We start from the raw sequence: 13,097 nt of genomic DNA on the forward strand, positions 1-13,097 counted from the left end.
ACAACTACTGAAGCCCATGCACCCTAGAGCCCGCAAGCCATAACTATTGAGTCCATGGACCACAACTACTGAAGCCTGCACGCGCTCTAGGGCCCGTGTGCCGCAACTACGGAGCCCGTGTGCTGCAGCTACCGAAGCCTGTGAGCCTAGAGCCCACGCTCCGCAACAAGAGAAGGCAGCACAATGAGAAGCCCACCCACTGCAATGAAGAGTAGCCCTGCTCTCCGTAACTAGAGAAAGCCCATGAGCAGCAATGAAGACCCAACGCAGCCAAAAAAAAAAAAAAAAAAGTCCAGCATCCGATCAGATTTATATCATTGTAGCACTTCGTGTGGCCAACTCCTAAGACTGTGTCAATTTTCTTTTCTGAACAAGTTAGATTGTGGTCTCCTTTCATTCTATTTTGCATTAAAAAAAAACAAAACATTCCCCTGAGGGGAAAAAAATCATACGTTTTACTTTTTAAAAGACTGACCACATAAAATTATTGGTTTATAAATCAATAAAATTTGATATCCAAATAAGATAGTTTTATTCTTCCAGGAAACTCTCAAACACTTCAAAAAATCATAGATGGGTGCTTTCGCTAACACATGGCCATAACAACTATAAAGCACAGAATCCTAATTTCACAGTTGCATGACCAGCTGCACAAGGGGAAAACAAAACTGTATGGAAAACTCACCTACAGCTCTGGGACCTCAGAAAGTAAACCTTAGGGGAGAACCTGTACGCTGTAAAGGTGGCCTGTCCCCGGACTGTGATCCAGTGGCAGGTCTGAGCAGGCGGTCACCTTGGCCCTGAGGAGTCTGGCTTGCTTTGGCCCCAAGGGGACTGGGATCATTTCAGGATACCCCAGATCAGAAAGACATACGCTTGGTGTAGGGCTACGCACTTGGCCTATGACAAGCCTGGTTTTCAGAAATGCTGTCACATACTCTTGGAACCCAAATCACAGGGCTCCACGCTGTGGCCCTACCTATGTGTCACAGTCACGTGCACTTGCAGCTAGTATGAGCAAAAAGCACACGTGCACCAATGACTAAGACCATCTAAACTCATCTGGACGTGTGACTTGAAGAAACCTGGAAACCAGGGTATTAAAGAAATGATGCTTCTGCAAAGAGAGCGATGGAGGCCACAGGTGGTCATCATTCAGTCCATGTGGGACTGTGAAGAGTCTTTAAGATGGGGAAATCGAGCTTCTCTCCAAATGCGATTTAGGATCCCGAGGAAAAGGTCACCCAGTACCGATTCTCAAAGATACTAAATGTGAAACTACGTCAACCACATCACTTGAATCCAAATCTTTTGCTTCCCCTCTGATGTATACTCACCAATGGGTCAGAATTATTACTGCCAAGGTGCAGAGAACGATTTGTCAAGTCAAATCCTCCAAAACTGCAGGTTCTCTGTGGAAAGGAGAGGGCAGAGCACTAACAATGCAGTTATGCTAAGATCCTCCAGTAGTGTGCCAACCCAACACACGTCCCCTTTGTAGGATGTCACTGAACCACAAACGTGTTACAGGATGAGAGTAAGAGACGAGAAATGATGAAGAAAAAAAATACATGATTCGTGTTATAAGGAGACGCCACTCATTTTGCCCTTCCACAGGCCACTGGAACTGTGCCTACACCAGAGGTTCAGAATCCCCTTCACAGGCAAAAACCAACTGGTAAAAAAAAAAAAAAAAAAAAAAAAAAATACACCAACCAAAAAACCATACATGTGTTAAGTGCTCTAAGACTCCCTGTCTCTTAGCAACAAAATTTCCCTTCCAGACCCCTTAATATCGGCTGCAAACAGTGGTGATAATGAGGGAACATGTATTAGGGAACCCATGTGCTCAGAGTGGTCTTGGAAACCCAGATGTGAAGTCCTATAGCCCTGCCACTGACAGCAGGCTTTTCTGAGGGACTCTTGTTTTGTTTAGTTTTAAATCGCTGAGACGGAGGGAAAAAGGTTATGTTTATAGTAGAGTCCAATCAGGCCAAGAGGATTACTCACTCATTGCTTCCCTGACCTAGCCAAAAATGCTGATAACTCTCCCATCTAACTGCCCAACTTAATTACTTATGACCCTTTCCTCAGAGTGTATGAAATAAAGATACCACATTTGCCCAGAAAGAAAAAGATTGATTCCGTGACTGTCTCTGACCACACTACTTTAATTTCAATAGGAAAAACACTGATAGAATGAAAACTTCACTGTCCTTTCGGTTCGTTTCAAACTTTATGGAACTGCATACGTTTCAGTGCTTTTATATTTCCAGAACTTGGTTTGAATTCTCTGCTGTTTTTCTAGCAAAAGCTACTCAAGCACCACCTCTCCCCGCCAACCCCCAAATCTTTAAGAAAAAGGAGAAATTCAAAGCACATTAATTTTTGTTATCACCGATTACCTTCTTAAGCAATTGGTAATAAAATGTGAATCACAGATTTGGGTGCCAATATTTTGTATTACCCGTTTCTCAGAGAACTCTAGTTAACAGCTATTAGAAGGAAGAAATGAACAGAAAAGCACAACATATACTATAAACATTGCTTTTTAAAAATAAATACACCTTAGATACATATTAACTGAACTGAGAAAGTAGAAACATCCAGGAAGGAAAGTGCCTAGGTTTTTGGAATCACACAGATAGGGACCCAAATCCTGGTTCTACCACACTTAACTTGCTGTGTGACCACAGGTAGAGTACCGAACTCGCTGAGCTTTGGTTTCTTCATTAGTAAAATACTATCTATAGCCTATATTTGAGACTTCTAGCACACTGCCTGGCACAAAGCAGACACTCTAGGAATGCTGGTTTCTTCCATTACTTTTCATTAGGGCCACACTGAGAATTTGGTAGCTTGTCCTGACAATTGTTATGTTGAAGTTTAGGCTTAGTCAACATTCTAAATATGCAAATGAAGAACTGGAGCTTAGTTCTGGGCCTTATAATTCTGGGAGCTTCAAATGTAAAACCAGAGCAATCCCAGGAATGGGCTAAGAAGTGAAAGATAGCAGGTGTAGCAGAAGGAAAGGCCAGGAGATGCAGCAGTGTTATATTTCAGGATAACCGACATTCAGGATATCACACAGCTGTTTTTCTCCTTCAGCAAAGCTGTTGCTGCAGTTTTAAATAATCAACCACAGACATAACCTTCAATGGACATTATTCTCATTTTATATAAAAATATCAATGGACAATCTGATTTCCCTTACAGTCAACTTAACTGGACCTATATCTACTCTATAAAAAGAGAAAGACCTCTGTAAACAAAAACACTCACCAAATCCCCTAATCTGCAAGCAATGTTATGACCATCTCTCAAGGCTAATTTTTAACTTTAACTTTCCCTTTGCAGCTTATAGTGCCAAATAAATTTTCTCATTTTTGCAAAGGCAGTCATTTTATTCTAGTTCCTCTCCTGTGACTCAGGGCTCCACAGACACAGTATGGCGTCCAGATGCCTCATCGTTTTACGGCTTTTGTACTTCCCTGCTTTGAATTCCAACACCGACTGCAGCACTGGAGCCCAGCATGTTATTTCTGATGCATATGAAATAACTGACAAAGAATTTATGTGGAAACTACAACTGCAATAAATTAGAAGCTCGTTTATGTCTTCATATGACTGCTGCAATGCATTGTCTCCTAAAATAAGAAATTTAGAGGAAAGAGTGGACTGGTTTTCTTAACTACCAACTAAAACCTCTCCCAGTGACATGCTAAGATATTTGGAACTGATTCTTCTTTATCAATGGAGGATGAACAAAATATAACCGTCAGCACCACCTGAACTAATCTCCAACTCTTTCCGTAATGTCAGGTAGTTCTTGAAGCAGCACTCTTTCAACAGAGAAAACAAGAGAGAACAGTAAAAGAATGTAAACCAATCTCTGGTGGTCTACATGAATAAAGCTTAAATGAGGTTTTTCAAGTTCAAACATCTCCTGTACAGATAATTACAAGAACATTTTAGATAGATGCTTGTGGATGAGAAGCACCAGTCAATGGAATGGTCATGCAGCTGAAAACACGTTTTGGGGGGGTTTGGATTTTTTTTTTTTAATGGACAAAAATTCCAAAATGTCATGCATGTCTGTTTCCCCAAACAAAAATTGAATGACCAAATAAAAAGCAAAACAAGTGACCGTTTCCAGTGAGTACAAAGCATTGTCATTTCCCGGAGGTTTCATCAAGCAAATATGGCATTTTTTGAAAGACAAAAAGATCAAGGTTGAAGAGTAAAGGAAACTATACTTTTGAATAAAATGAAAGAGATATATGACAAGAAGAAAGGAAAACAATTTTTAAGTAAACCAAGTAAAGAAATTATTTTAATCCCTTAAAAAAACCCAGAAAAACAAAAAACCCTCTTCTGTTGTTAAAACACTTATATTCTGGGACCTCCCTGGTGGTCCAGTGGTTCACACGCCGAGCTCCCACTGCAGGGGGCACAGGTTCGACCCCTGGTCGGGGAACTAAGATCCCAACATGCTGCACAGTGCGGCCAAAAGAAAAAGAACTTACATTCCCCTATGTTCTCTGAATAACTAGAAAATTAAATTTTGTTTTCTTGATTGTACAATTATACTTACAAGAAACGGTATGTACAAATTTCTGATTTAGCACTGAACACGTATTTCAGCAAGTATTAAAACTGTCCAGTACTGCCTCAAGTTCACAGTACTTTAAAAATACCCAGCCTCAGGCTGGTACTGGGGATAGAGGTTACAGAGTGCCACTTTTACAGGGGGTGGAATTGTTACGTGAAAACAAGCTTGTCCAAATGTCCATACTCAAACGTCAATGAAGAATTAATCACTGGCTCACAATGTGCACACAAGGGCCCACAATGGCACAAATCTTAGAAATATAACTTCTAGAGAGAAGGTCCTGATGAAGTTCTATCATTAACCTGGCAATAAATAATATAAGGGATACATGAGCAACTCAGGGCACTCAATCGGAAAAATTCTCAGTATTGCATGATTTGAACCCATGGGGCTGAGCCATCAATTTACAGAGAAGAAGTGGATCTGTTCTATCAAGGTCATGTCCAAAGGTACAGAGGCAGATGAACTAGGCAGAACACCTCGGAAGGTAAAAAACAAATTATACCAAGACTAGGTAGCCACAAGTATTTCCCAAAAGATCTGTGGGTCAGAACTGAAGGAGTGACAACAAGAAATAATAACAAAGAACTGTTATTTTACAACAAAAACAAAACCAACCGAGGCTGTTGCCATGACAAAGAGCCAGAGGAAAAGCTGTTAACTGATAATATTAAAAGTGCTGCAAGATTTATAAGAATGTGAAAAAAGTGGAGATCGAGCAAGAAAGTCAACACATGGGAATATCTGGAAAACCTAAGGGCTGGTACGGACCTAAGCATCCTTTAAGGAGGGCATTGACCCCAAAAGCAGAACTTGATTGAATGAATTTAAATTACAGCAACCGTCTGGGGAAGAACATGTTACAAATGTGAAGGAACTCTGGGAGAAGCCATCATGGGAGGTGGCAGTACAGCCTACTCCTTCAGACCTATAAAAGGGGACAGGCCAGCAGACCCAAGTGGATTAAGCAGGGCGCCAGGAGCCAGGAAGCGCACAGTTCCTCCACGCCCTGTGCCATTTTATATGGGCTCTTGTGCAAACTAAAAGTTGGGTGGGAATTTCAGGGGGGAAATCCCTATGTTCTCCAGTTCAATATAAGTCTTGCCCTGAAAATGAATTTTACTAGGTCTCTAATAATTCAGTAATAAAATTGAAGACCATATCATTATTTGAAAGTAAATACTTTATTCCTTGCTATGTACAGAATAATCTATGGGGCAGTGGAGGACATTTCCAAACGCTGATCCTTTTGTTTAAAAAGATAAGCACATCAAATATACTTAAGTAAAACAAAAGAGCTCTAATTTTTCTTTCCTTTTAGATTTGAGAACTTTCCGTCTGCCCCTAGTAATAAAAGAAAGTACCTTACAGTGTTTTTTCGAATCACCAAATTGGCGAAGATGATGGTGGCAATCTACCGTGAGCCTAGTTCCTACTGTTTTAACTCACTGAGAGAAGAAACATCTCTTTTAAGGGCAAAACTTCCTTCTGTTTTGAATCAGCTTCCTTGAGGCCAGGTGACATGATGGCTGCGACTCAAGACAGCCACTTCTAGAAGGAGGCCAGACCCCACTCCTGTACTCTGAGAGCCCTTCTCTGGATCAGCTTCAATGTTTAGTTTTAAATTAAAACTCAAACAGCTTCAACTGGCAAGAGGACAAATGGGAAAGAGGGAGAAGCCATTCCTCAAGGAAAGCGGGGGTAGGAATGGAGGTGATGGAGGGACAGAGCATGAGAGGAGCGGGGAGGACGCCAGGCTGCACGCAAGAAAGGCCATAATGCTTGACTGTACATCACAGAAATGACAAGGCCGTCCCCATGACCGTCTTTGCGACTCACGGACTTCTGGCGGATTCTCAAGAGAACCCTTTTGGTACAGCGGTCCACCGTGGCGGCCCACTTCCTCCTGGTCTCCTCCTCCTCCAGCAAGCACCGTCTCAGGTCCTGCTTCTCGGCCTTGCTCAGGGTCCTGTCTGAGGCAGGACGCACTAGCTGGGTCAGGTTCAGGTGGCTGTACAGGCTGCGCTCCACCACGTACGTGACACTGAACTCGCTGACGGAGGGGCGCCCGCGCACCCTCCTGCCGGGGCCGCCACAGACCCCGCCCCCTTTGGGTTTCTGCCGGAGCAGCTGCAGGTCGCAGGTGGTGCTGTTGATGCCTTTTCTAGAGGGACGCTGGCAGAGGAAAGCTCTAGAACAGGAATAATTAGTATCCGTTTTCTTCAAGCGGATCTGCTTCCGCACGCTCTGAACCTCCTCTAGGGACACTAGGAGGTGGTGCCGGCGACGGTGGCTGTCGTAGAAGCAAACACCATCGGTACTTACCCCGTGGCTCAGGGACCCGAGACCCTTCTTCATCTCCCCCTCGGTGAGGGAGCGGGACACCTTCTGGGCCTTGTCGTCTTCTGGGTAGGAGAAGAACGTCCCCATCTTCTTGGGGGGCTTGATCAGGCCCCGGCCCTCTCCTTTGCTGAAGGTTTTGACCAACTTCCGGCCGGCACCCCAGGTGTCCAGGCTGCTGGATGACGGAGAAGTGGTGAGAGAGTCTGAATCATCTTCTGGAGGTTTCTCAGGAGAGGCATCAAAGAAAAATGGCTTCTTGTGCACTCCAGAGTACAGGGCAGACCTTTCATCCGGGACCGGGGAATTCTCAAACACCTGTTCCTCCCCGCCTGGAGGGAATCAACACAGACACAGTCACGGGTTCCTGTCAACAAACCTTTGCGTTCTCTCACAGATTTGCCTTTAGACCCCCAACCCTGCAAAAAATAAGCTAAACCATGCAGCGACCACAGTGATGCCCCTCCCCACAATCACTTACCCTCCATAAACCCAGCTCCTGCTTAAATAAATGCATATAAAAAAGAAAATAAACTGAGCAAATAATGGTTTCACACAGGCTTAATGTTAAAAGGTTTCAGATGTGATTTCTCCTCCTCCTCTCAATATCTTTGTAGACCAAACACCTTAACAGACCTATTAAAAATGGCATTTGGACACTCTAAGCCCATCCATAACACAATATTCCTTAGCATTTAACGATAATTATCCTTCCCAGTTTGCAAGTGCAATCCTCAGAAGCTAGGAATCAATCGTTCTCCCTTCTGAAAGGCTCTCCTGTTGAGTCTGGTTGGCTTTTTATAGTCAGAGTGTGATGAATGCCATGTGGCTGACAGTAATTTTTTTTATTGACACATATGCCATTTAAGTAATTAAGTCACCAAGGGAGAAGTCTGGGTGAGGAAACACCATAAAGGGTCGTAGATTGCAAATGCAACTGACAAATGGTCCCCACTTGATAAGCCAAACACAAAAAGTTGCGGAGCTGGGTGATCCAAGACAGACATTCCCATCAACGCAGGCCCTGCTACAAAGCAGCAAGGGCATTTAAGGGCCTGGACACGCAAGCAGCCCCATGGAGCGTTCCATTTCTTCTCAAGGATTCCAGCTCTTCAAGCCATCACTGGAGGCAGGTATCCAGCCAAGACTTCCAGAGACCAGTGGAAAGGTTTGGACTTGCTGGCAGGAAAATTGAGTTCTTTTCTGCATGTGTTATGTGAACATCTGTGAGAAAAGAAGTAGGTCAAACTCTGGGTGTAGTGATCCTAACTGGCTGTGTCCCTTTAATTATAAGGAAACTTTTGAGCACTGCAGCTTTCTGCCGGCTGAACTGTGAAGGGGAAAAAGCACCAAGTTCCTTGCAACAGATGGATGGCACTAAATACACCACCTGGGATGAGGGTCCCAGTGTGTGGTTAAATGTCAAAGATAAAGGGAGAGGGTGGCTCGCTCCAGAGGGGCAAAAGATGAGTGACTGGTAGCAGGCCTTTAAAATTCCAGAAGTTTCTTAGTTTTCCAACTGATGGGAATTACAGTTACAAATATAAAAAAGACTGCTGCTATTAAATACAACCCAAGGTTGACTTTGATGTCAAGGAGATGGTGGTGGGGAGGGAGATTCAAAATTATATCTGGTCCAAAGTTCTCCATCACCTGCAGTACAAATATATTCACTCAAGAATTATTCCCGGATCTTTCAAGGGAGTTTAAAAGCAGGGTCTGTGGTTCTGATGAATACTGGCCGGACCAGAAGCAGTGTGCACACATCGTGAATGTCTCCCGCTCCTTCCTCAGGACACCTAATATGGACTGAAGACCAAGGGTCCTTACGTTACTGGAAGTAAAAATGGCAACCTCTTCCGGATACTGTCTACCCTCCACTTCCAGGGATGAAGTGATGGGGCTGAGAGGCATAGCCTGGTGGCAGGGGCAGCCCAACAGAGGACTTTTCTCTAAAAGTAGTCCAATCACAGATCATGACTTCATATTTAGCCCAGGTGTCCAGAGAGGTGTGCAAAGGCCCTCATTTACGCACAGTCTTAAGGGGCCTTGGGGAAGTTAAGGACCTGTCACTCAGCAGTGGTCTGGAAATTTTCTGGATTCTATATTTGGCGTTGTCGTCAGAGATTCCAATACTTCGGTGTCACATTTGAGTTTGGGACCAGCTGGTTCACACATGCCTGTGATGTATGTAGCTCTACTTCCCGGTTCTGGCACGTCGGCATCTGGTAAAGAGTTTGGAGGGAAACATGGCAAATGCTTCCAAAGAGGCCACCTTAGCCTGTGCTGGGGGCAGTCCTCACGGGGTACATGAGGTTCTTCTGCCTATGCCTGACCCAAGGCCTGAAATCCCAGCCCGGACTGGATCCCTTGGGTTTAGAGCATTACTTCTCCCATTCACCTCTGACTTGAAAGTACAAGAATCAGGTCAAAAGTACGACAATCAAGATGCTCTCATTCCATCATCATTTGGCGTGTGATTTGCTTCTTGCTCAGCTGAGATCAGAATACGGAAGGGAAGGTGATTCTGACGAGAGGAAGGAGTCAGGAGACAGGATGGCTGAATGCCAAGAACACAGATTTATGCCCTAGATTCCAGCCCTGGCTCTGCTACTCACCACCTCCATGACTGTGGGCAATTATTTCATCTCTCCGAGTCTGTTTCCTCACCTGGAATAATGCCTACCTATTTTATTTTATTTTATTTATTTTTTCGGCCGTGCCATGAGGCTTGTGGGAATCTTAGTTCTCCGACCAGGTATTGAACTCAAACTGGACAGTCAGGGAATTCCCACTGCCTACCTATTTTATTAGTATCTATTATAAGGTTATTGAGAGGATAAAATTAAATGAAAAGAGATATGGGAAGGTACTTCATAAGCTGAAAAGCACTGTACAAAAGCTAATGATTCATTAGCAGGTTACAGATGACCTGGAGAAATGAGGGACGAGAGTGGGTGGGTATCAGCTTTGGGTAGAAGACACAGAAATGGCTGGATGAAGGGCGCTGCCCTGGCCTACAAGTTCATATTGCCTAAGGTCATGCTCGCCCCAGATAAGGACTTGCAACTCAAGTTACAAGGGTAAGACTGGGTGATGGATTGTAACTCTCCTGGCTTTTCCAAGACTCCAGAGCTGGGGGGTGAGAGATGGGGTGGGAGCAGAGTCCAGACCCAGGAGGTAGAGGAGTCAGGCTGCTCAGACGTTAACTCCGGGTCTCCGGCCAGCTGGCTTGGTGACCATGAGTAAATTACTTCCCCTCTTTGTGTCTGTCGGAGTTTCTTTATTTGTGAAATGAGGGTAGTATAAGTGCCTGCCTCTGGTGGCTATTCTGAAGATGACATATTAACAGGAACATAAAATCTAAAGTGTTTAGGAAAGTGGCTGGCGCACAGAAGGCTCTCCGTAAAGGCTCATTATTATTCAGACAACTTAGTATTGGCACAGGCATGAGGGAAGTCAAAAGGATCGGCTCTTTGAAGGCCCAGGGGCAGGAGGAGGGGTTGCTGGGAGTATGAATCTCTCCAGCTTTGCAAAGCAGGTGCCAAGGTGGCCTCTCTGTACCAGCATCAGTTCTGTTGCTACTGAGGAACCGCAGAACGTTCTACCGTGCAAGGGATGGAGGCGTTCTCATCTAGCACAGTGCTGGTTGCAGCCTGCAGTGGATGACCTCAGCCGCACACACACCTGGGGCCTCTCCTGGTGACAATGGCAAGCCCGGTCAATAGCACCCCAGCTCCCCAGACACCAGACGTGTCACTGGGGATTCAAACTCACTAAATCCATCTTCCGTCTAGGACACCTCATTCATATCACGACGAATCAAAGTTCAGAGCTAAAAGTCCGTATAGTTATTACTTTTTACCCTACAGCTACCTCTTTTGGTGTATTTCCCCATTTTTTCAACTATGTGTCTCAGAGACAGTTGAATTGATTTATTCTGACATAAATATACAAATGAGAACATTTCTGCATTTTTATGAGTGTTATTCTAGTGGAAAGGCTGCCCCAACACATATGACTATCACATACGAAGGGGCTCCTGGGTGGTAGGCCCAGGACCAGGTACTTCTCCCATTTATCTCATTTATGGACAAGACCCACCAATCTATGCATGATATATGAGATTTAATTTTGGCAAGCATGCATGAGGTTTGTTTTAAAAATGTAACGCTCCCAAGGTTGAATGATGGCTCTTCCATATGGTTCTATTTAATATTACCAAACGACACTGTGTGTGATTTCAGTAAGAGCTGCCACGGGGAGAGGAAGTCAGGCTATATTCTGTCCTGTGAAATCATGACAGACAGGCAGGTATTAAAACAGCATAATGTAAGTCAGCATTGCACCCGGAATTACCATGCAAAAGACACCCAGATGAAACCCTGGAACTAAACACAACTCTAAGTTTACGAAACTGGCCGTGAAGCAGATAGAGTCTCTCTCCCTCTGTCTCTCCCTCTGTTTCTCTGTCTTTATCTCCACTTTCCCACCGTTACCCCCTCACCTTCAGTATTCCTCCAGGGGATTTAAACTGATAATTACGTCAAACAAAAATTTTAAGAACAGCAGTAATAACAACAAGAAACCCTCATCTATTTAAATAAAGCGGAATTCAGTTCCCTCCAAGGTTTGATTTATGTACAACAAAAAAGCCTCTATAATGATATTTTTTAAACCTACCTGTTAAAATTTTGAACTTCCTCGCAAGGTAGATGTGACACTTCAACAAGTAATGTGCTTTAAAAAAAAAAATTCTTTCCAGTACTTCCTTCAATTCACTAATTGTTTTCCAAACAGGAAATCTTACCCTTTTATTGTAACTTTTGGGAAGAATTTTACAAGATGCTGCAAACACACTTTACTAACAATAAGAAAGATGGACACGGTTGAGATTCAAACTGTCATAACTGCACTTCAAAGGTTAACTACTCATTGCAATAAATCCAAGCTCACGCCGCTTTTGACATTATTGCTTCCTCTGACAAGTGGCTTAGCCAGGGATCTAGCTCTTAAGGATCCACGTAGAATGCGAGGTCCTTAAAGCCTCATTGGAACCGAGACTTGAGACTGTTTACAGGAAGAACAAATCATCCCTCAGAGATCTGAAAGGACATTAAGTGCCTTGTTTGTTAGATGTTTGAGATGGAGGTATATTAAATTTGGACTAAATTCACAGGGTTAGAACCACCATCCTTTTGGGAGCAGAGGCTTACGCTCAGAAGGTGATACAAAATAAAGTTTATATAAAATGGTGTAAGGTCAAAATGAAAGGCGTACCACATCTTGAGAAGATTTCATTGTCATATGCTAATAATACGCTCCCCTCTTTGTAATGCTGAAATAACTAAGCCCCTGGAATGCTGGACGCCAGGATCCTTCATCCCAGAAGGTACTGAGCGTTGCCCTGCTCACCTGCAGACTCGAATTCTCCCTCCGCCAGCCTCAGCCGGAACTCAAGCCATTTTCTACTTCCATATTTTCTACTGACAGACGGACCCCAAATGATTGACTGGAATAAGCAGGGTGGAGTTTGCTTTTTTACCTTCAGAGCTGGGCTTCTTCATTTCTTCCACCCTGATTAGTTTCTTTCTCACTCTGCGAGTGGAGTTTACCAGCTTGTGTAACCTCTTAAACTTCACCGACTCTTCCGTCTCATCATCCGACTGTTCTCTTGACTGTCAAAGAAACAAAGGAAAAGTTAATCAGATAATTGCCCGGTGCAGCTCCGCCTCACTGCCAGTCTGAACTCTGGGCAGCTCTGCAGCTGAACTTGGGGCACCGACAAAGCTGCCCAACAGGTTCTTGGAGCAACACGTATCATCATCTTAAGGTCTAATTTGGTGGAGAATTAGGTCCTAGGCACCACAACACACACTGATGCCCTGGCCCGGCATGTGGTGCATTTGTCTCAATGACTTCCGGGTCTCTTTCAGAGAACTCGGGCAGGATGCTCTCCTAGGCCGGCCCTGTAATTCCAGTTACACTGCTGTGGTTTGGGCCAGGCTCTCTGTCTGGCCCATCAGGACTCGCCGTTTAACGTGGTCATCGACTACTTCTCCAAACCCAAATTCTGTTGACTTGTTCCAGTCCTCCCCGAAAATCAAAAACAGCAGGGCAGGAAAACGGAAGAGATGCAGAAAGC

At 44.1% G+C, this 13,097-nt stretch overlaps 1 protein-coding gene across 3 annotated transcripts in view; it reads right to left on the reverse strand.

The window, feature by feature from the left end:
* SASH1 (SAM and SH3 domain containing 1) overlaps positions 1 to 13,097 on the reverse strand; it is a 185,217-nt gene that overhangs the window by 20,342 nt on the left and 151,778 nt on the right. For 2 of the 3 annotated variants that reach the window (XM_065888739.1, XM_065888741.1), the window contains 3 exons: positions 12,498 to 12,630; positions 6,938 to 7,284; positions 1,338 to 1,412 (listed from right to left, as the gene is read on the reverse strand). In XM_065888739.1, coding sequence (XP_065744811.1) covers positions 1,338 to 1,412; positions 6,938 to 7,284; positions 12,498 to 12,630 — 555 coding nt within the window. Of the gene's footprint in view, positions 1 to 1,337; positions 1,413 to 6,451; positions 7,285 to 12,497; positions 12,631 to 13,097 lie in introns of all 3 variants that reach the window. The other variant, XM_065888740.1, reaches the window with a different exon arrangement.

The sequence above is a fragment of the Phocoena phocoena genome, chromosome 12, assembly GCF_963924675.1.
Source record: "Phocoena phocoena chromosome 12, mPhoPho1.1, whole genome shotgun sequence".
Lineage (NCBI taxonomy): Eukaryota > Metazoa > Chordata > Mammalia > Artiodactyla > Phocoenidae > Phocoena > Phocoena phocoena.